The 25,053-nt window shown below is 40.0% G+C and overlaps 1 protein-coding gene across 8 annotated transcripts in view; it reads right to left on the bottom strand.

Annotated features, from left to right (window-relative positions):
- Nucleotides 1-13,653: 13,653 nt before the first annotated feature.
- The window catches only part of ktn1 (kinectin 1), a 151,759-nt gene continuing 140,359 nt past the window's right edge, over nt 13,654-25,053 (bottom strand). For 6 of the 8 annotated variants that reach the window (XM_068039192.1, XM_068039195.1, XM_068039197.1 and 3 more), the window contains 6 exons: nt 23,307-23,390; nt 22,962-23,045; nt 21,842-21,925; nt 20,388-20,480; nt 17,955-18,095; nt 13,654-14,596 (listed from right to left, as the gene is read on the bottom strand). In XM_068039192.1, coding sequence (XP_067895293.1) covers nt 14,561-14,596; nt 17,955-18,095; nt 20,388-20,480; nt 21,842-21,925; nt 22,962-23,045; nt 23,307-23,390 — 522 coding nt within the window. In that variant the 3' untranslated portion in view covers nt 13,654-14,560. The remainder of the gene's footprint in view (nt 14,597-17,954; nt 18,096-20,387; nt 20,481-21,841; nt 21,926-22,961; nt 23,046-23,306; nt 23,391-25,053) is intronic. The other 2 variants (XM_068039196.1, XM_068039198.1) reach the window with 1 other exon arrangement.

Genomic DNA, 25,053 nt, shown 5'->3' with positions numbered 1-25,053 from the left:
AATGAGGTGCAATTGGGTTTTTAATAGTGTACTAAGTTCATAATTACTGCTGAACAGCCTTATTGGCCCTGAAAGTAATTTTATATTTGTTGAATGTCAAATATTTCCACAACATTTTTTTTTAAGTTTGATATTTCAGTTTCTACTTTAATTCCACATGGATGTCCCAATCATTTATTTGCTATCTATAAAATCTAAACATTAAAAGTGAAGGGATTCAATGTTTTTTTTCTTTGCTTACTGGTTTGCTGTTTGTGAGAATACTTCAATGTGATTGGTTGCTGACTGTGCTTGAGGACACAATTGTTGCTGGACACCTCAGCTTGGCACCAGATTCAAACTGGTGTGAGGAAAGAGAAAATACACTCCACAGAGGTCACCAGATCTTTGTGGGCAACTTTCTTCAAGATCAGCGGTGAGTGCCATTGCTTTGCTGCTGACCACAAAATCCAGCCTATTGAAGTGTAGAGGCCAGTGCATGGACCCTGTAGGACAAAAAAGGAACACTGGCTATGGGATTAATTTAGAGGTAGAAATTGTTGTGATAGTGTATTTGCTAGTATATTAAATATAATCATTTAAATATATGTTTCTGCTAATATGTATGCCATCACAGGAAATTAGGACATATCCTGTGATTCAGTTCTCTTGCACACTTAGCATGGGTAAGCTGAAGCAACAAGTCTCCATTAAAGCTCTGTGTTCAACCTCTAGGCCTGCCCTTCAGCTTAGTTTGTATTAATATAGATATAATACAATATGGTGGCAGTGATAGTGAATCATTGATCAGCAGCTGAAAACAATTCAAGTTGAAGCCTTACCTGGAGCACTGCGACCAGATCACAGCTCTCATATTGGAAGAGCAATGGTGTGAGTAGAGGTTGAAAGCAATTTGGGTGCACTCCCAGTTTTGCCCTGAGCCGGATCCAGTAGTTTCAGTCGCAGAGATCAGTGCAGTGCTGTGGTTTGGCACAGATTCCTTCCCACCGTTGCCGCACTTGAGCGCCATTAGCCGACCCCAATGCAGGGCCCGTCCCATCTACAAGGTCCCAAGTAACAATACTCCTGGTTTCTCTGATGCTGACCAGAAGGATCCATCAAATCTCTGAGCAACATCAGAAAATTAGATTATGATTAAAGTCAATTTCAGAGTACACACCTGGAACTCATGCAATGTAGACAGAAAGCTGATGAGAACTTGGGCGACTTTGTTAACCGATGTAGAGAGAAAGCAAAAGAATGCAACTTCTCTGACGCTGAACTCTTGGAGTTGGTTATTGCCTCTACTCATTCAAGCATTCCAGAAAGAGCTCCTGGAAAAGGCGAAGTGACACAGCATTGAAACTATGCAACAGGACAGATGCAGATACAAGGCATATCGCAGAGAGACAGTGTTTGCAAGCCTTAGGGTCCAAAATGCCTGGCGGTACAATATTCAAAGCACCCAGACAGAACAAGGTATGCAGTAATTGCGGGCTCTCCCACCAACCCCGTAGATGCCCAGCATACGGAGACACATGCAAGTCATGTGGCCTTAGAGGGCACTGGGCCAAACTTTGCAGAAGGTCCAGCAGCAGGAATATGGGGAGAAGCCAGAGTGGGCAGTGCTCAGTCCAGAGGCGAAAGGAGGCAAGACACTTCCAGGCATTGCCAAAAGCACAGACCCATCTACGTAATGGGGGAACGCCTGACCAAAATGGATGACTTGGATCAAGGTGAAGACACCCAAAGAAAAGTTACGGCAGAGAAAGAGGCCATTCAGCCCATCGTGTCTGTGCCGGCTGGAAAAAACTAGCCACCCAATTAAATCCCACCTTCCAGCACCTGGTCCGTAGCCTTGCAGGTTAGAGCACTTCAGATGCAGGTCCAGGTACCTTTTAAATGAGTTGAGGGTTTCTGCCTCCACCACCAATCCAGGCAGTGAATTCCAGACACCCACCACCCTCTGGGTGAAAAGGTATTTCCCCTCTAATCTTTCTATCACCTTAAATCTGTGACCCCTGGTAATTGACCTCTCCGCTAGGGGAAACAGGTCCTTCCTGTCTACTCTATCAAGGCCCCTCATGATTTTGTACACTTCAATTAAGTCACCCCTCAGCCTCCTCTTTTCTAAGGAAAACAACCCTAACCAATCCAATCTTTCCTTGTATCTGCAACTTTCAAGCCTGGCAACATTCTTGTAAATCTTCTCTGTACTCTCTCCAGAGCAATTATGTCCTTCCTGTAATGTGAGCAGCTATTTCACATGATCATTTTAGTGGAGCAGGTCCATTCCGTTAACAAAATGGAAGCTTTTGCAACACTCCAGATCGTCTGCCCCAATAAGGCTGGTATCAACAGAGTGAAGACTGACACAGGTGCAAATGCCAACACTCTACCTGTCCGCATTCTCAAGGACATGTACCATGAAGCATAGAAGTCTGTGGTCCAACCAACAAGCATCAAGCTTATGGCATACAATGCTCAACAATAAAGTGCCTAGATTCCCTAGACCTGGAATGAAGGTACAAATAGTCAACTCAGGTCTACTCAGATATTCTACACAGTGGACGTGTCAGGAACAGCAATAGCAGGGTTGCCGGTGTGCAACAAATTTAACATGGTCACCATCATTGAGCTGACCCAGTCAGAAGACCACAGCAGTTAAAACAGGTGGACACCCATTGGATCGGTACAAGAGCTGCAGAGGTTGTACCTGGACCGGTTTGACATGATTGGGAATTTCCACAGAGACGCAGTCCTGCACCTTAAAGGAGGTGCAACATCGTCCATTGACTCAACACGAGAATGCAGCGTGCACGTTTGAGAAAAGTTGAAGATGAACTGGATGGAATGGAAAAACATGTCATAATTCAATGAGTGCTTCACACGGACTGGTACAGTTCCATCACTACTGCAATCAAGGAGGATGGTTCACTTCGACTATGTTCAGGAGGCTAAACAAAGCCTTAATGTGATGTCCTCATAAGCCACATTAGTTAAACTCAATGTTCGCCGGAGCAAAACACTTTTCCAAATTGGACACAAAAATTGGATTTTGGTCCGTACACTTGTCAAGAGTGTCGCAGGAGCTAACAACATTCACAACTCCCTTTGTCAGGTACTGTTTACCATTTGGGCTGTTGGTCAGCCAGGATATATTTGAACAGCATATGGACCGGATAACTGAACAGATCCCAGGCTGTATTGCAGATGACACCACCATAGCAGGACGTACTGAAGAAGAGCATGACAGAAACCTACACTTGTTAATAGAGACCACCAGACGCCAAGGTTTGGTTTTCAACAGCAAAAAGTACTCCTTTAAAGCAGGTCAATAATTTGTTTTGGTGCCGTAAGACATCAGGTCAATATCGACACTGCAGGACAAGGACGACCTCCAAAGGTGTTCAGATCTATTCAACTTCCTTGCTGCATACATACTGAGCTTCTCGGAGAGGGCATCTCCATTAAGAGAATTGAAGACATGACATTCGTATGGCACGATAATCAACGACATGCATTCAATGTGTTGAAACAAGCACCGTCAACCGAGTCCTGTCTTCAATACTATGACTCTCGGAAGACAACTTTAGAGGTGGATGCATCACAGAAAGGGCTCAGTGCATGTCTTCAAGATGCCAAGCCCGTCACACTTGGTTCAAAAGGTTGTTGCCAGCACAAGCGAGTTATTCTAATATTGAACAAGAAGCTCTTGCTCATCTTCGGGATCACCAGGTTCCATACATACTTGACAGTCGAGACAGATCATAAGCCGCTGGAGATGATCTGGAGAAAACTGCACACGAGTGCACCGCCTTGACTCCAGAGATTACTCATCAAGATTCAGGAGTACAACTGTGGATGTCAGATACATACCCGGTAGTCAGATGATCCTATTAGACATTCTAAGTAGACTGCTCAACCCTGGGAAGGTGCAAGACTTATCACTCAACTTCGAGGTGAACAAAGTCTGTGCAAGCTTGAAGGATGTCTACAATGTAAATCTCATGTGTTCAGTCAAAACAAGAGAGAGGAACTCCAGAGGGAGACTTCTCAAGACCCCATACTCCAAGCTCTATGGCAGATCGTTGTACAGGGTTGGCCCGAGACCATTCAGGAGATTCCTACAGATCTGAGAACGTATTGATTGTAGAGACAAAATCGGTATATCCAAAGGAATGCTATTCAAAGGACGCCAAGTACTCATTCTGACAACACTTCAGTCTGACATACTTCTACAGCTCCACCAAGGACACATGGGAATAGAGAGGATGAGACAATTTGCTCGCGAGTCAGTGTACTGGTCCGGTGTCAGCAAGGACATTGACCAGATGGTGAGATTTTGTGATGTGTGTCAGGAGCACCAAGCTAGTTAACAGAAAGAGTGTCTCCAACCACATGACACAGTCATCACCATGGATCAAGAAAGCAACAGATGTGTTCTGTGGGCAGAGAAGACTATCTGCTTGTGACCATCACACCAAATGTCCTATTGTACAGAAGTTGAGACGTGTCGAGTACAACAGTGGCCAACTTTTTGGTGCCCCAGTAGAAGTGGTATCCGACAACAGTCCACAATACACAGGAAAACAATTCCAGGGTGGTCCAACCACCATGTCACATCACCCCGCTATCCTTGTTCGAATGGGATGGCTGAACGTATGATCAAGACAGTCAAATCGCTGATCAAAAAGTGTTTGGAAACTGGGCAAAATATCCAAGTTGCCTTTACTGCACCTTCGTGCAACGCCATTAGACTCCATATTGCCATCACCTGCTGAGATTCCGTTTGGTCAACCGGTAAGAACCACACTACCAAGATATCATCTCACCAAGTCATCTCAGATCACAGACCAGCCATGTCAGAAACAAGATGAAAGACGCACATGACGTGCATGGCAGTCCAGAATTACCGCCACTATGCGTTGGCCAAAAGGTGAAGGTAAGAGCAGATCTGGATCCCAGCACAGGTGTCCAAGGTGTATGTCCACATTTGTATGAAGTGACACCACCAAATGATGAGGTACTGCAAAAGAATTGATCTCAACTCAGGACACTCTTTCCTAGCCATGCACAAGGTGACCGACCACCATCGCCTACACGTACCCATGTACATTTTGCGGATGAAGAAACCAGCAACAAACCAACAACTGAGGGCAATCCTCCGAAGCACCATCTTCAGGAGGAGAGGACGGACAGTTTGAGAACACACCCACGTAGTCACAAGGTCTCGTCGAGTCAGACAACAACCAGTATGGTTCCAAACATAGACAATACCTTGAAGAGGAGTGTTCCAAACATTCTTGTTACAGTTGAATGGTTCACATAGTTATAGTTGTCAAATTTCTTATATCTCAAGGGTTGCTTATTCATATACATATTGTTATACGATATGGTGTTGCCATTTAAGGGAAAGGGGACTGCTGTGATAGTGTATTTGTTGGTGTGTTAATTATAATCATTTAAACACATGTTTATGTCAATATGTATTGTTATGACAATGCTTTTTTTTTTGAGGACTCGTGTATTTTACAATTATGGACATTGTTTTATTTGGGAAAACTGAAAAGGATTCCATGGATGCTTTTTTCACTAGGGTCATTGAAAAGACACCAAGACATCTTGTTTGTAAACAACCCTTACTGGCAGTCACCTGTCTTCAGATAAATACCCAGCAGGGGCTTTGAGTTGGGGGAGATGTTTACAGAGCAGTGACAGGTCAAGATTTATAGGGGTCAGGAGGCTTGACTCTTGAGATATTGTGTTTGGTTTCACTTTGGACAGTGTGAAGGCAGGCGGAGAAAACCAGCTAAGAGAGCAGTCACCTTCAGCTCATCCTCTTCCATCTCCGAGAACTTCTTGAGAATCAAGTGTAATAAATAGAGAAACAGATGCTGCATTCCTCCTGAAAAGACTGCCAGAAACCCGATGCCACATTTCACCTGGAAAGCCTGGCAAACTGATCCTTAATGTCACCCGAACAGAACGGCTCTAGAAAGATCCCAGCGACAGCCCTCTATGCATATTTGGGGTGGCAAACCAAAAAAGGAACAACTGACATCTTTCCATATCTTTTCTTTTCCTTCAAGAATTAGCAAGTATTTAGCGAAAGTATTTTTTTGGGGTTTTTTTTTGTAACAGAGCCCTAAAGCGAAAATCTCTACTTTTCAGTTAACTGGTGTGTGTGGGCGAGGGGCTAAGGTAATGGGAACTTTCATATTTCAATGTGTGTTAACGCTTTGCTTCTTTACTGGTTAAGTCTTGTTTTATAATAAACTGATAATTTTGTTGTTTAAAGAAACCTGGTTGGTGTATTTTTTATTCTGGGATAAAAAGAGTATGATTGACTATTGGTAACTGGGTAAACATATAAATATATATTGTGACCTGCGGAGAAATGGAACTAGAAAAACAGTGCACTCCTCCGCCTTGGTCGTAACAGTTTGTCATCATAGGAAGTGATGGCATATCATGTGATTCAGTTCTCTTGCACTGAGTTAGCACGTGTAAGCTGAAGCACCAAGTCTCCATTAAAGCTCTGTGTTCAACGTCTAGGCCTGCACTTCAGCTTAGTTTGTATTAATCCAAGATAATACAGCAGAAATCATTTTAGTTTGATAAAAATATTTCTTTGACTTGTTTCAGAAAATTAAGAGTTACTTTGATTCCTCTTTCAGAGGAACATCGAGTCTCCATTGTACAGGCCTCCATACAACCAGCACCTGACTGTCAATGAAGTAGACTTGAATCTATCTAGTGCACAAACTAAAAATGCTGGAAACACTCAGCAGGTGAGGTAGAACCTGTAGCTAGAAGAGACAAGTTTTCAATTCAGGTGTGGATCATTCATCATTACAGAATTCTGATAAAGGGTCCACAGCTGAAACAAACTAGAGCACAGCGGCATAAACCTCAACCAATATAACCACCAGTTGGTAGAACCTGTCCCCATTGTCTGTAACTCCATCAGCACAACAACAGTGCCTCGACCCCGCACTTCCATTATTTGCATTGCGAGCAGTCTAGATATGCCAATGCCTTCCCCCTGCTTTCAAAGATCTAGCGATCTCTGGTGTGGTTTTCTCCTTACCTGACAGCTTAAATCTGGCGCCAAATCAAGATGTCTTGCTGTGCAACAGCAGTGATGTCAGCAATCAAGGTAAGCAGCCGATCACATTGAAGTATTCTCAGACAGCAAAACAGGAAGTTAAAAGCAGTGATGATCTTTCACTTAATTTAGTTTTTCAGATAGTAAAATAAATGATTGGATTGATAAGAGCTAATTACAAAGCTTTTTAAAATTACTTTAAAAAATTGTGGGTTTTATCATAAATGGAGAAATTTGACATTCCACAAAAATAACATCTAATTAATCCCAGGCCTTATCTGAGCCACTTATTTATAAGGAGGATCTGAGCAGTGGGCTTAAAGGAATGGGCCAAATTAGCAGCTAAATATCACAATCATGCTTCAGGCTTTTGATCATGAGCAATAGCACTGGAGTAGTTTGAATGTAAAATATTTACAGCTCTAGAGAAACAATTGCCAGCTCACTGGACACTTGGAAGAAGATAGTGTAATGATTGAGGAAGTGCTTTTTAAATGTAATTTGTGGAGGTGGAAAAGCCTAAAATGTAAATCAGAGTCCAAAACCTGTCGAAGAAAAGCACGTTAAATACCCTATCCACGGCTATGTCAGGGAATATGTCCTGGTACTCCTGCTGCAATTGGGAGAATTGTCACCAGCAATTGTGAATAGGAGAGTCCATGATTTTACCAGTCGGCAGGGAAAATAATGGGTCTAGGTAGCTCTGTCCCTCTTTTGTTCAGAGCAAAAAGGTTTCTTCCCACAACACAGGTGCCATCATTCCCCCAACAGTGAATAAAAATCTTTTATTAATCTTGCTTCCTTGTCATTTGCACTCTGTTTCTCTTATTTTACTTTCCTTATCCACATTTTTCTATTCCCATCTCTAGCCATGCCCAAGCTGTTAACTGACTGATACTTCCAGGCCTGAGGATGCAAGCTGGTATATTCAGTGATTTGCAACAACCTTCAGAGTAATACGTAATAGGAAATCATACAAAACCGTTGCCTGTATCCTAACTTGCACCAAGTCGCTTTCACCCATCACCTGTGCTTGCTGATTTACATTGACTCCTGGTTAAGCAACACCATGATTATAAAATTCCCATCCTCGTTTTTAATTTCCTCCATAGTCTCTAATCTCCTCCAGCCCACAACCCTCCGAGATATGTGCTCCTGATTCTGGCCTCCGGAGCAACCCCGATTTTAATTGCTCCACCATTGATAGTTGTGCCGTCAGTTGCCTTACCCCATACTCTAGAATTCTCTCCCTATTCCGCTGTCTTTATCTTTCTTTCCTTCTTTAAGATACTCCTTGAAACCTACCTCTTTGACCAAGCTTTCGATTATCTGCCCTAATTTCTCATGTGGCTCGGCCTCATGTTTTGTAAATCCGTGAAGCACTGGGAGCGTTTATGTTAAAAGGTGCCATATAAACAAGTTGTTATAGATTCATAGGAACATAGGAGCGGGAGTAGGCCATTCAGCCCATCAAGCCTGCTCTGCCATTCAATTAGATGATGGCTGATCATCTACCTCAACACCACTTTCTTGCGTTGTCACCATATCCTTGAAGTCATTAATATCCAGATATCTATCGCTTTGTCTTGAACATGCTCAATGATCAAGCTTCCATAGCCCTCTGGGGGTAGAGAATTCCAAAGATTCACCATCATCTGAGTAAAGAAATTCTTCCTCATCTCAGTCTTAAATGGCCTGCCCCTTATTCTGAAACTATGTCTCCTGGTTCTAGACTCACCAGCCAGGAGAAATATCCTAACTACATCCACCCTTTCACATCCTGTAAGAATTTTGTAAGTTTCAATGAGATCAACTCTCATTCTTCAAAACTCTAGAGAATACAGGCTCAGTTTCCTCAATCTCTCCTCATAAGACACTCCCACCATTCCAGGGTGAACTTCCATTGCACTCCCTCTATGGCAAGTATATTCTTCCATAGATGAGACGACCAAAACTGTACACAATACTCCAGGTACAGTCTCAGCAAGGTTCTATACAAGTGACATAGCAGTTTGAAGAGCTGCATACTTGCTTGTCTTAATGAAATGAGATTACTAGTCTGTTCTATATTCCATTTGAAAATTTAGCATGTCCAAAAAGTCCCATTGCTTAAAATCAATAGATCAATTTCCTTTACAATTGACTTTATAAAAGGTTGCAAAAAGTTGAACTTTATTTGCACATTTTTCTACGTCTTCAGCAACATTACACAGTACAAGACTTGCAGCAAGGTACTGAGCAGTAATTGACTGAGACTCTGACCATTTGCTCTTCAGCCATTAGAACGTAAAAGTTATGAATGTCAGTAATACATAAAAGTCAGACATTTAAGATATACAGCATATATTTTGGTAGTCTGTGCAAAATTAGTCTATAGATTTATTTGTCATCTATAAATTCGTTATTTTACCTCAAAAATTGACTGTTAAAAGAAAATCACGAAGAAATATACTCTAGTTTCCAAACAACTTCTCAAAACTTGCCTAGCAGAAGCTGCACCAGCCTAAAGTTCAAAACTTGAGCTTGCAAGTTCCATAGAAACATTAAGAATCCATACGAATCTCTAGTTAGAATACATTCTTCATAATTCACACAAACATAGGAATTCAGGCATAAGTAAAAGTTCAGAACTAATCTATCCTTTTCAGTTCACCCCAATCCTCACACATCCAGAACATAAAATCCAAAATGAATGACATTTAAGAATGTTTGTCTTCGTGGTCAAGGTGAAAAAGCAGGGTTATGAACTCTGCCACATTCACCTGGAGAGTTGCTTTTTTTCTCCCTCCATTACCAAAGACCAAAAGGACTCTATGCCTCTCTGGCATTGAGAAAACGTAATGATTCAGGGAATTTGAGCAAGTCAAAGGCCACAAATATATCCCATTGTCATTGCAGCATTCACCAGTACACCTAGTAGCAGGCCTCCCGATATTGCTACAATCATGAAACTACTCAGCCAGTTTTGAGGGTGGGAGGGAGGTTGGAAGAGGGCGGGAGAGAGGAGGGATAATGCACACCCAAGTCACCATTCAAGTGTACAACTAAAGAGAAGTAGGCAGTTTGTTTCCACACCTGATTTAATGCCACTCTGAACTAAGCACTAGGTTATGAGAACAATCCAGAGACAACATTCAGAATGGCATTGAATCAGGTGTGGAAACAAACTGCCCATCTCTTAGTAGTACATAGATGCCGATCGGGAGTGCATGATCTCTTCTTGTTCTCTCTCTCTTCATGGCCATCAACATTCCTTTCAATAGTCTCTTCCTGTCGTGAAAGGCTCAGTCTCTACTTCGCATTTCTTCACCTGTGCTCAGTTAATATTCGCTGTTCCCACAGTGGTCTCCTCTACACTGGGGAGACTCTACGCAGATTAGGTGACTGCTTTGCGGAATGCCACCGCTCAGTCCGAAAGCATGACCGGGCTTTCGGTTACTCGCCATTTCAACAAACCCCACCCCCGTCCCCCTCCTGCTTTCATTTCTGTCCTTGGCCTGCTGCAGTGTACAAGTGAACATCAACACAAGCTCAAGGAACAGCACCTCATTTTCCAATCAGGCACACTACAGCCTTCTGGACTGAACATTGAATTCAATAATATCAGAACATGACTGGCCCCTTGATTATTTTATTTCGTTTTATCATTTTTTTTTTAACCATGTGCCCATCTTAAACTTGGTTTTGGATGTTTGCATTTTTGGACAGAGCTGTTCATTATTCTGTCATTAACACTCTGCACTAATGCTGTCTTTCACCAGATTATTAGCACACTCCCTTTGCTTTTGCCCCATGACCTCCGTTGACGATTAATCTCTCTGGCCCTCTATCCCATCACACACCTTCCCTTTTGTTCTCTTACCCTCTGCACCCCACCCCCCCCACACTTCACTTCTGGTGAAAGCTCACAGACCTGAAACGTTAACTGCTTCTCTCCGTAGATGCTGCTGGACCTGCTGGGTATTTCCAGCACTTTGTTTTTTTATCTCAGCTAAAATCAGGTGTTTAGCAGCAGAGAAGCAAGCAAAATCTGCACCCCAAATTGAGGGCACTAACATGATCTCCAGTACTATTATTTGCTTCCATTTCCAATTACATAGCCAAGTTACTCTTCCTCCATTGCCTCAAGGCTTTGCACTTCAAACCAATTTCAAGAGCTGAACTTAAGTTCCTTTTGGAAATTCAGGTATATAATATCCACACTAATCCACTGTTACACCCTGAAAGAATTCTGATAAATTAGGCATTACCTGCCTTTCGTGAACCTGTTTGCAATGACTGCATTCCAACTTGAAATTGCTTCTTTTGAACAGGAAAACTACTCACTTTAGTACAGATGTCAATTTTTTTTTTTTTTTAAGATTTAGAGATACAGCACTGAAACAGGCCCTTCGGCCCACCGGGTCTGTGCCGACCATCAACCACCCATTTATACTAATTTTACACTAATCCCATATTCCTACCACATCCCCACCTGTCCCTATATTTCCCTACCACTTACCTATACTAGGGTCAATTTATAATGGCCAATTTACCTATCAACCTGCAAGTCTTTGGCATGTGGGAGGAAACCGGAGCACCCGGAGGAAACCCACGCAGACACAGGGAGAACTTGCAAACACCACACAGGCAGTACCCAGTATTGAACCCAGGTCGCTGGAGCTGTGAGGCAGCAGCGCTAACCACTGCGCCACTGTACCGCCCTTAAATGTACACACCTTAAAATTCTGGCTCACAAATTAAAGCAAAGCAACAATTTTCCAACTTCTGGCTAGCCATGATAAACTGCAGTATATTTTAGCCACATACATCCACCATCCAAACTTCTATTCATGGATGCATTCCATCAATATGTAGCAGAATTTCTCTGTAAATGGGTCGTTTTTGTCACTGATTTCACTCCACAAGCTATTTCCAGCATTTGGAGCAAACATTTAAACATCCATTCTGAATGCTTTGCTCTCCCATGTTACCCTTTAATAACCACTTTATTTTTTTTTAAAAAAAAGACACCTTTGCTTCCTCAAATTCTCAATTTAGTGTTAGAATGGGCTAAAACGGGTAAACTGCCAAATTGGGTGCGATGTCAAGGAACAAAAAAAGTATTGGTTGATATTAATGTAGTGGAGAACAGAAGCAGAGATTTGTTCAAGATCCAATTGTGTAACATGATGGAATCATAAGTTTTTTTTTTCATAGAATGATCAAGATTGCATGAATGGCCTCCTCCCTTATATTTGCCTTGCAACCTTACAAAAAGTAACTTCATGAATACTCTCTGGGTTGAGTTTCCTAATCTGAACAGCTTCCCACAACCAACTCCTAGACCAGGAAAGGCACCCTTCATATTTTAGATTTTTGCTAGTTTTCCACAGAAAATATTTTGGACTTGTTATGTTTAAGTATTTATTTTAAAATTAAAAATGAATTTACATGGGTTTAACTTTCAAGCACTTTCCCTTGGTTAGCAGAATTTGGATCTGGCCTCATCTCACTCAGGTAAAATCAGTTCTCCCGTTGAAAGAATGGTGAAGTACATGTGGTACAACTTGCAAAAGAGATGATATCTAGTTCAAATAACATGGGGTACTAGTTACAGCCTAGATTACATGATGATTAGATATTGGGTAGTATTGACACAGACTTGGAACAAAAAATATGCAGAGACAACTTACAAGAGTGACAAGTGCCACTAAACCCAAGAGGCAAACTCAAAATTTACAATAATGGTCAACACCCAGGAGGAGGAATACCACCAATCCCATTTCAGGTTTGTTCAAGATAAAATCAAAAATAGACCAACCCACAAATTTCCCAAAATGGATTCTTTCTGCCCAGGAGATGCAAAACAGCAATCAACAAAACTTTTCCAGAATAAGAGAACACATTTGGTCTCAGGGAGGCTACTTCAAGGATCAAAAGTATCTGCCCATTCAATTGCAGTGCTTCCCTTCAACTTCCTTTAAGTTTGCATGATTTTCCAATTTGTCTCCTCTAGTTCCTTAAAACTTAGCATTTATGCAATCTTATGTTTTCTATTTAACCAGCAGGTTACATACATTGCAACTCTTTGGGAAACTCGTGTTCAGACTGCATTTAGTAATCACAACATCCTGACTGTAAAGTTCCTTCAAGTTCAATCCTGTTGGAAATGGCATTAAGCTAAGAGTAACAATTTTTTTTTTTAATAAATGCTCATCAGAATACAGAATTATTGGTGCCCATTGTTGCTTTGAAATGCTGGACAGTGTTCTGTCACAGTATTCTAAATTATACAGCTGTTGTAAATTCTAATGTTGCCATCCATCCGCACAGCATCTCGCTACTGCTATCTATCCTTCCTCTCCCTAGTCTCTCTCAAACTATTGATCACTCTGTAGAGATCAAAACTCTGGACGCTGTTGCTAATAAATCCCAGTCTACCAAAATCAGTACCAAGTGGAAGGAATCCACATCTGATGTGATATTCTGATAAAAATTTCCCAACCCCACTGTTGAATTCCAGACCTCATGGCAAACTTCCTCACTGCATTAAAGAACAAAGTGACCATTTCAAAGAAAACCAAGATGCAAAGATGATTTTATTTTCTCCCACATTTTTACATAGGACTTATTTACAGTTCATAACTGGTCTTTAAAATGGCAGCTCATTAAATGTAAATAGTTTCAATTCTACCTTAAAGAAAACAATAAAATATCAAAGCAGCATCAATTTGAACAGTTCACCCTTTTTTCTAGATAGTTTTTTTTTTTAAACTAGCAGCTTAGGTATGTAGCCACAAATGCCTCCAATGCACCACAGGTCAACTGTATTTCAAGCCCACTTAACAGAAAAAGTTTGTATTGTTAAGTCAGCAATAACTGAGTATTCAACATTTATTGCAGAATGTTTCTAGAAAACCCTCAAAAAAGGGACATCTATAGAAACCAACTGACATACTGCAGTCTACAACATTTCATCTGACCACACTGCAGTAAAAACAGTGTTTTACTGAATGAAGCTTCAGTCTCTTAGCTGAGAAACAAGCATCCCTTTATTCAGCGTCACTTTTACAAAATTCTTCAGATTTTCTAAGCTAGTGACAAAATGAGGAGTGTTTGATGCTGAAAATTAGAAACAGAACCCTGAAAAATCTTAATTTTAAACCCAAAAGCAAATGTGCCGCTAGAATTATTTTTAGCTCCTGGTTTTACCCAAATCATATTTGCTGATAGTCAACAGTGGCATTTAGCAAAAAAAATTTAAACAAATTTATTTGCATTCAGGAATGTACAGACTGGATACCGTGCTTTATAAAACTAAAAACTCTCAAGCTGCCTACAATATTTTTGAATCAGTAGTTTAATTCAATATTTTAAAAAAAAACACAAAAGTAAAGCTCTATTCAGTGTTTGACAATTAGGAAGGGTGAGAAACATAAATAAGGCTTTAATTTGGCAAATCAAAAGGTGCAAACCATAGCACCATCTTCAAACAGAAGCTCCTTCCTTCAGCACTCCAGTTGCCTAAAAAACAAATGAAAATAGGATCTTAGTAGTTACTGTGTAATACAAGCTTTACAGGTCAATTGGGTTTTATACATGACAAAAAAAAAAGCAGTCAGGACAATTTTGCAGCATACTCAAACCCACTGCTTCACTGAAATGACATATCAAGGCACTGATTTCACAATTTTGGGGACAGACTGGTACAGAAGCCCATTACCACATTTAAAATTTCCAAACTAAATCCAGATAGGTAAAGTTCATGTTTACCCAATACAGTGTGCATATTCCTGCCACATAGGGACTTACTCCAGAGAACTTCATACCAGTGAGCTAGAGAGAAGGCTTGAAAACAGGCACATGGAACTGGAGATACTCTGGTTTCACTAGCAATAACCAGCAAAAAGGACTGGTAAGTTTCCGGTCAGTTGTCCAGCCAATTCACTTCTTGTATTATCTGGAGCAGAGTTTGAAGGATCACAGCCCTAATGAAAGCTTCATTCCTTCAGATTCCATAGGTGAGCTAGGCTGCTGGTTAATGATCAAAAGTACTGTCAGCCTCCCCAGTTCCTGTATCAGATTAGAGCTTTCCCCAGGGGGGTTAACTTTGCTCCAAACATCTGTTACCAGGAGCCACTGCAACCTTAAATAGACTTGGCTCCCTCTCCTTCCACTGCCCTCTCCCAAAACAGAGTCCCTATTTGGTCATTATGAACCAAAAAGCATGGGTTTGAGCCCTCATTATGCATACAAGTATCAGGAGCTCACAAGCAGCACAATTCACCATCTGATCCAAAATAGTGTAATCTGTTCCATTTTTATAAACTGAAAAAGTCAAAGTCATTTTTTTGTCATTCATTGGATGTGGGCACCGTTGGCTTGGTGAGCATTTATTGCCCATCCTTAATTGCCCTTGAGAAGGTGGTGGTCAGCTGCCTTCTTGAACCTCTGCAGTCCATGTGGTGTAGGTACACCCACAGTGCTGTTAGGAAGGAGGTTCCAGGATTTTGACCCAGTGACAGTGAAGGAACGACGATATAGTTCAAAGTCAGGATGGTGTGTGACTTGGAGGGGAATTTGCAGTACTTGATTAAATAAAGCAGCTCCTTGATTACAGAGACGGCTTATAATTTGCTGTTTTAAAAATGTTGCTGCTGTAGGCTCAAGGCACTAAGTGCCAGATCATAGTATTGTCTGAAAGTTATCATGCTTGAAAGGATGAACAATTTTGCCATGAAAATATTAAAATGTTCTTTAAATCACATTCTTTAGTAAAAGTGGTGCTTATTCAGAGCCCGAGCAACAGAACACAGATGCTTTATTTTAAATAAAACAATGGAAATAAAATTAAAACAGATGAAATGTCACTATGGGAAGAGTAAAAAGGTACACATATGGAGAGGATAGTGATTTTAAGCATCCTTAAAAAAGGTACTGCTTACTTGAAACTTCATTAGCAGATTATGTACGATAGGCATAGTTGCAAACATGAAAGGAAGTAACATGTACAAATCTAATGCGATAGGTAACAGGCTAAAGACAGCATAAAGGTGAGCCATAGGAAATAGGAGCTAAGTCAGCCACATGACCCCCTTGAATACTGAATAATGATCATGGCTGATCTACCTCAACTCCACGTTCCTGTCCAATCCAGATATCCCTTAGTGTCCAAACATTTATCGATCTTGGTCTTGAATATACTCAATGACTGAGCATCTACAACCTCTGGGGGGTAGGGATTCCCAAAATATTCACAACACTCGTGAAAAAAAAAAATCAGTCTTAAATAATTGACCCCTTATCCTGAGAGTATAACCCCCAGTTCTAGACTCTCCAGTCAGTGGAAATGGTCTTGGCATCTAACCTGTCAAACCCTCCAAGAATTTTACACATTTCAAAGAAATCACCTCTCATTCTCCCAAGCTCCAGAGAATATACAATCTCTCCTCACATGACAACCAGATATTTCCAGCAATCAACCTAGTGCATCTTTGTTGCGCCTCCTCCAAGACAAGTGTACCTTTCCTTAGGTAGAGACACCAAAACTGTACATAGTACTCAAGGTGTGGTCTCATCAAAGCCCTGTATATTTGCAGCAAGATTTCCTTACTCTTATACTTCACCCCCCTCACAATAAAGGCCAACATAACATTTGCTTTCCTAATTGCTTGTTGTACGTGCAGGTTAACTTTGTGTTTCATGTACAAGGAGCCCCAAATCTCTCTGAATACCAATATTTACTAGTCAGTCAATCATTTAAAAAAAATACTGCTTTTCTATTCATCCTTCCAAAGGGGTACTTTCACATTTCCTTACATTAGACTACATCTGGCACTTTCTTACCCACTTACTTAAAATTGTCTATATTCCTTAGTAGCCCTCCTTGCAGCTTACTTTCCCACCTAGCTGGATTATAGTTGCTACCTTCAAATGCGCAGGGACCATGCTAGAATCTAGGGAATTCTGAAAGATCAAAACCAATGCATCCACTATCTGTCGCCACCACTTAAAACCCTAACATGTAGGCCATAACGTTCAGGCAATCTGCTGGCTATTCGCTCCATTAATTTCTCTAGCATTTTTCTTTAAGTTCCTCACTCTCATTAGACCCCTGGTTCTCCACTAAGTTATTTTTTTTTGTCTCTCCTGTGAAGATGAAGATGGACACAAAATATTTAGCATTTCTGTAATTTCCTTATTGCCCATTATAATTTTTCCTGCCTCTGCCTCCAACTGGCCCACATTTACTTTTGCTAAATTTCTTCCTTTTTACATACTTGCAGAAGTTCTTACCATATTATATTTCTTGCTCGTTTACTCGCATTCTTTTTCCTATCAATTTCTTGGTTATCCTTTGCTGATTTCCAAAATCCTTGCAATCCCCAGCCTTACTACAAAATTCTCAAAGTATTGATTTAGAAAACTGTCTCAAATGCATTCCATGAACTTGTCCGCCAAACTACTTTTTGTCCATTTGGTTTGTCCAATGTACAAGATTAATGATCTTTCTGTTCAATTAAACTATTTTAGCCAACTGCATCTGCTTTTGTCACTATTATAAATGACCAATACTAGTGAATTATAGATATATGTGGAGCCCATAAAATAGCTGAACTATATTTTACTTCAGTTACAATATCAACTAATTTAAGTTCACATTTATTGACTTCGCATTTCAAATGTAAATGAACTGAACGTTTTATTTTTTTCCCCTCTCCTCCTCTGCCCTACAAAGAGACCCCAAAAAAGGAAACTGCTATTTTAGCTCCTCTTTAGCATATTAAAAAGCTAAAGGCAATTGCTATGAAATACAGACATCAAGTTGGGACGCTTAGAAACCAAGTCAGGAGGCAGAAAGAATTTAATATTTACTTTGTACCTTTTGCTCAAGCTGCAAAGTAACATGCTGAGAGTTTTCCCTTTCTTTTGAGAGCTGAAGAATCAGAGTTTTTAGTAATTGCTGCAGCTGAATTATATTCTGATCGAGATCCACTGAAGTTTTCTTGATATCTAACTGCTCCTGAAAAGAAAAAGTGAAAAGTTGTTCAACTATGAATTCACAATAAGTTCATTGTCCAGTAAAATATTCCTGGTTAACTATGATACTCAAGTTCTGTTGGAGTACTGAAGAAAGCCCACATTCTAGGTAGGGAACACTGACTGGATATGAATACAATAAAAGCGTGAAACTCAATTTCATAAACTTAAAACTTAACAATTATTACTGTTCTACAAAAGCAAGCCAAAAGAATGTGGATGGCCAAGAGGAAAGGGTGAGTGAGTATGAATGGGAATGGTCTGCCTGCAACACGGCTAAAGTTTGTAACCACCTCAAGATTGGAGCAAAGAGAATTTTTTTTTAAAAAGACAAAAACATTCAAGGTGCCTTGGGTTACATAATACCAAAAAGTATTCTTGTTAATAATGGTATATACAGAAGGACTGTTTCTCAAAAATATTAGGGTTTTAAACTAAGCCAACTTATCAACTAAATGTTGAACAGACATTCAGATATTGAACAATACTACTGCTGAATTCCAATTACTGTATCTGCTTTGTGTATCTTTATGCCTTGGCAGCTATTATATAAGTTTCAATATAATTCCAGAAAGGGAACAGGAAGGGGTGGGGGGGGCACGTGGGTCGGCAAGGGTGCTGAAGCTGGCAAGCAGCAGATATAGCGACTCAAAATAACATCCCTTTCCCCTCCTCCCTGCCGACTGAATCTCTTTCCCTCGAGGGCAACTCTCACTCCACATTCGGTGTCTTCCCTGTTCTAATCCAGGGCGGCATTCTTTATCTCAGTCCAAGAAATGTAGATTCTTGCATCCCTACTCCTCGTCACACATCTGTTTCTCTACACAACCCCTTCAACAAGGTCTCTCTTGCCGAAACAGGGTCTCTTGATCAAACTCCTCTTGTATGCATGTGTTTCTTGCTCTCCATCCTATCCCATCACATGAATTGGGTGTGCTTCTCATTCTCAACCCTCCCAACATTTAAGAGTTGGTAACTTTCTCCCTATCCCCTTCACCTATACCAGAATCTGTAGTATGCTCTCTCCAACCATCAATTGTTTTTCACGCATCACAATTTTTTCACATCTTTTCCTGCTCGAGTTATACCTGCCAGTGTTAAGCTTTACATACTTACCTTGCGGTCCTTCCACTATAAATAGTGCTGTGTCTCAAACTTCACCTCAGCAATATTCATATCCAACTTATTAAAATATTATGAGCTTTTAATTGAGAGAGTCACAAATTAAACTCATTACCCTTTGACCCAGTAATTCATCACTCTATTTACTACCTTGCGTTACATCACATTTCCCCAATCCTCTAAAACTGCTACATCACCACCTCCCAAATTGTAACAAAATCTTCCCAATCGTATCCTGTTATCTACCATCAATAACAAATTATGTCCACTTACTTATAAAACATTATTCCAACGATCAGATGCAATTAATATACAAGTCAGTAAAAACAATGATCGTTCATTTACCAACACTATATACTTTTTTATGGAATGTAATTGCATAGGACACAACTAAACAGATATTTTGAAGGATCAGGTTTATTGAATAATTGTCAAGTTGATACAATTAATTGTGAATAGGACACTTTTCAAGAATTAAAAGATGCTGATGACAATTCAGAAATGGGGCCAGAAAAAATGTTCCTGACAACACGCATACATGGATGATATTAGATTAGAGATACAGCACTGAAACAGGCCCTTCGGCCCACCGAGTCTGTGCCGAACATCAACCACCCATTTATACTAATCCTACACTAATCCCATATTCCTACCAAACATCCCCACCTGTCCCTATATTTCCCTACCACCTACCTATACTAGTGACAATTTATAATGGCCAATTTACCTATCAACCTGCAAGTCTTTTGGCTTGTGGGAGGAAACCGGAGCACCCGGAGAAAACCCACGCAGACACAGGGAGAACTTGCTAACTCCACACAGGCAGTACCCGGAATCGAACCCGGGTCCCTGGAGCTGTGAGGCTGCGGTGCTAACCACTGCGCCACTGTGCCGCCCTCTATAAAAGTGAACAGTGGAATGTTTGTTCTAAGCAAGATCCAGACAAAGGTAAATCTTGATGTTAAGTATAAATCAACAAAAATTGCACAAGACACAAGTTTAACTCAAATTCTATTGAGTAGGGCCAACTTGGCTAGTTACTCAATAGTTATAGCAACAGCATTGACCTGAAAACAAAATTGCATGACTTTTTTCTGCCACTTATCTGGTATGTTACACAAGTGTTATTTTGTCCATTTAGATTCATACGTACCTTCACCTCTGAAACGTCACTATTTTCTACAGTATTGCCATCTCTTAGAGTTCTTGCTATTTCTGACTGAATAACGTTCAAAGATTCTTGAGCCTGTGAAATAGAAACAAAATTCTAAAACTTCAATATACAAAATTTTTTCCCTTTTTTGAAGCCTTAAGAGCTACATTAAAAAAGGACAAGGCGTAGTTGCAGAATGTGAATATTCAACAGTTAAGATTAAGCCTATTCTGTTACAAGTCAAGCAATGGCTTTCAGTTCACAGCAGCTCTGCGTAAACCTGAATTGTGGTGAACATCTCGACACTGCAGCAGCAGCGAGATTTGGAAAACTAAAGTGCTTATATAAATCTTCCCTTCCAGGTTCTTACTTCACAGTAGTGTTAATAAATCTTCTCTTTACCTAGAATTTATAGCATAGAAACTGGCCATTTAGCCCTATTGGTCTGGCCAGTGTATATACTCCATACAAGCCTGCTCCCACTCTACTCTATCCAACCATTTGCACGTCCATCCAATCCTTTCTTCATGTCATTCAAGTTCTCCTTAAAGGAATCCATGCTCTTCACCTCAACTACCTTTTCCTGAAAAAAAGTTCCACATTTTAACCTCTTTCTGGGAAGAGGTTTCTCCTGAATTCTTTACTGGATTTATTAGTGACTACCTTCTATCAATGGCCCCTAGTTTTGGACGCACCCACAAATGCAAACATCTTTATGTCTACCTTATCAAATCCCATCATAATTGTTACAGCCTCTATTGTTGTATTATTGCTTTAAAGTGATGTCCCTTTAAAAACTCAGTATGCTAATGAGCCAAGTACCAGGATGCAGTCTTGTGACTAAGTCACAGACACGCCACACTAACAACCCGGACAAAATGTTCTGTGTATTGTTTGTAATAGTTTTAACTGTTAAACCTTCTAGAGATCTTCAAGAAACTGGAATCCACGTACCTAATTGTGTTGCTTAAGATAACAAAGAAATGCATGACATCTATTAGATCGCTCATTGGCCCCCTCTCTTTGATAGTGAAAAGAGCACCAAAGCCTCTTCAGTCTTTGCTAATAATTATAACTTTAGTTTTAGTGCCATCTTTCTAAATTTTTTTAGACCATCTCCAGTGTCTCTGCATGCTTTTTGTAATATGGAGGCCAGAACTCAAACACTCAAGTGTGGTCTAACTAAGGTTCTATACAAGTTTAACAATTCCCATGTTTTTTAAATTTATTCCTCTAGAAATGAATTATAGTGCTTCGTTTGTATATTTTCTCATTTAAATCTTAAGTTGCAAAGATTAGTGTTTGGGAATATACGAATATATGCTTGAAGCCGCAAAATGGAAACATTTGTGTAGACTCAACAAGTTTGCTTATAAAAAGTGATCTATAATGGAGATTGATTTTTATTACATACACCTTGCAATATATCTGATACAGCAAACACTGAATTTTACCTTATACAGATTAGAAACCACATTCTGTGCCTCATTCTGTTCAGTCTTCAGTTTTGTTATTGTTTCATTTAACTGTGTTTTAAGCTGTGTATAAAAACAAGATGCAATTTAAACTTGGTTAATCAATTTTTTTTCCTGTCAATTTTCTCCCTCTCCCCTCCTGAAGGCACTGATTACTTCCTGAGGGAAGGTTTGTGGGTACCAGGCAACATTTGGTACTTCACCAAAGTGATCATTCTTCATGTGTGACCCTAGACAGCAAATGTCAGCAGTTTATTTAGACTGTATGGGAAACAAGAAAAATACCTGGTCTGTACCTCACGCTTGTGCACTTCTAAGAAGAGTGACTAAAAAGCAAAAATAGTGGAAACCTTACCTGATTTTCCCCACAGTAACCTAGGAAAGAAAATCTAAAATATTGCACCATTGTTCTTCCCTAATAAAGATCAAAATCTGCACAGAGGAGTAAGTAAACTGGGGCCTTTTTACTGTGTATGATTCACCAACCACAACTTAACAAGCTAAACCACAATGGAGAGCAAGCCTAAGGAGACATCCAACAGAAGCAATTATATTATGCATATTCAAATGGCAGAAGACCATTGCATTTATTAATGCCACATTTAACAAAAGGTTTTTGTGACATCAGCTAATGCTACTTGAGCAATTCTTAAATTCTAGTTTTGGAATAAATTGTTAAACCTGCAAGCAATGCCATTTAATTTCTGTCCAGGTTGAACAATCTTTTAAAATTACCAAATTCTAGTTCATTTTGAAGTTCTCTGATTTATCTTCTCCTCCCACAAAAACCAACTTTAATTTTGCTTAAACTGCCATTGCATTGCATCTTGGTTCTATTATGTGCATTAATTTTAGAGAAAGTTAGAGGCGTGAAGTTTGTTTCCATTAAGATAAAGTTTAAATGGATGTCACAGGTTAATGCCTTGAAGCCTCATGAAATGTAATCAAGTTTATTCTAGTAGTTAGGAAGGGTTAAAATGCACTGGCCGTTGATGTATTATGAGGCAAATTAATACAGGACATACTGTGCACTGTTGCCATAAAATTTAATAAGCATCTTTTGGAAAAAGTATGAAAACAGTTACAAGGATTTTCTTACCAAATTTAGTTCTTCATTCTGCTTTATTGCTTCAGCACAAGAATCATCAAGTTTTTTCTGTAATTCAGTCAACAGAACTTTGAGCTGAAATGAAGTTTAAAACCCAATTTAAACTGTTCTTGGGACTGTTCCATAAATGTTTAAATTAGGTTGATAGATTGTTACGGTTTAAGAGTTCTTGATTGTTGTGTGTTGGAAAGAACTTCTGAATATAAACCTTTTAAAATTTAAGGCCGCCACTCAGTTTGGTTTACTTTCTGCAGTTGCAATCCATAATTTAGGATTGTTGCAACAAGGTTGTGAAAATATCAGAATGTTGAGATAGCTAATTAAAATAAGACATACTTCTCTGACTTCAAGTACATAAGTGGCTCTCTCTGTTTCCACCTTTTCCAACTCAGATGCAAGGTGATTGCTCTGTTTTCTAAGCTGCAAAAAAAAAATTGATTCATTTCAATTTGAACAGCATGTAAAAAAAAGATTTTAAAAGTTGTTTATCATAGCAGTACAGAGTGGTTAATACTAAATAACTCTTTTGTAGCAATTAAATTCACTGTAAAATGAGTTTTTAAATTATAAAAGAGGTGGCCTTGTCCTGAAAGCCAGGAGGTTAAACACACAACTGAATTGATGTAGAGGGCAAATTGTCTGGGCCTTACAGAACCCAAGGGGCAAGGAACCAAATTACCAGTCAATTCAATTCAGAACTTCTAATAATGGTCTCATTTCAAATAGAGTCATTACTGCACAGAATAAGGCCAGTCGATCCATCGAATCCATGCCTGCTCTCTGTAGAGCAATCGAGTCAGTCTCATTCCTACGCTCGGTCCCCGTAGCCCAAGATAGATCCAAAAATATAGCAACCAGCAAAGGCAATTTAGCCCAATCCTTTTTGATTGATTGTGATCTCATTTGTCTGCCTATCCACTATATTCTTCAAACCTATCTCACCAATTCAGTTATACTCAGCTTCAAAAAGAGCACAATTTTTCAACAGGGACTATTGCACTGAAGTCAAACTCAAATGTTGCACCAAAGCTTTCCTGTTACAGAAAACCACCATGTTTGAAATTTCTCAATTCTTTGATGAACAGAGCAAGTAAAAATATTGTTTTGATGACAATTTTGGCAGGGAAAGTCATCATTTTCAGCTTTTTATGCCTCAAACCTCCAAGTACTCATTGTATTCAATCTGAGCTCTCTTGTAATTACTGTATAATTGCCAAATAAAAGAGCAACTCAATCTTTCTACTGCTCAATCCATTTAATACAGACCCAATGAGTCCAAGAACTTTTACCTGAAAGTACCTTTGGTCTCTCTCCAACACTCTTCCCCACAATTTCTTCTGCCTATCTGCTTCACCTCAATCTTTTTTCTACCACCTTTATTTCTCCCCTCTTACATTGTCCCAATAACCCTTACCTCAATCTACTACTGTCCTGTTCTATTCCTATTCTCCTGCCACTGTCCTAGGATTGCATCCCACTTAGATAAGGACACAGCTATCCTGCGCTTCTGCCATCAGTCACCAAAGGACTCATCATCGCTGTTGCCTGAAAATAAAAAACCCAACTGCCTTATCCTTCTCACCCAACATACCCATAGGGAACCTATCTCAACAACTCCTTATAGTCCCACTACCCACATCCATGCTACTCCTTTGGAGTTTTAGTGGATTGACAGTCCCTGCTCCTCTGTCTTGTTCTCCAGATTGTTCATTCACTCACGAACAAGGCACCTGACCTCAATGTGAGCAACTACACTGACATTGTGGCTTTGACAGAAACTTAGTTCATGAATGGAAACACCTTGTCACTTACTGAGGCCTTTCTGCCTGGCTATAATTTGCACCATCTACCCAGCCCACAACACTGCAATGACAATGGGGCCATTACCAAATCACATCTTGGTCTTTATTTATTGCTTTGTGACCTTCTCGGAGCACCTAACCTTCTTCCACATTTCGCTGGAACCCTATTCCCTACCACCCTTCCCCAAACCACATCAAATTTCTCTCACATCCTACTTCCTTTACTGCTTCAGCAATGGGCAACTTCTAATCTAGTAATTTCAATCTCCATCCAAACTTTT

Source organism: Heterodontus francisci, chromosome 9, assembly GCF_036365525.1.
Source record: "Heterodontus francisci isolate sHetFra1 chromosome 9, sHetFra1.hap1, whole genome shotgun sequence".
Taxonomy (NCBI): domain Eukaryota; kingdom Metazoa; phylum Chordata; class Chondrichthyes; order Heterodontiformes; family Heterodontidae; genus Heterodontus; species Heterodontus francisci.
Note: the sequence above shows the minus strand (reverse complement) of the source record. Positions and strands in the feature narration are given on the sequence as shown.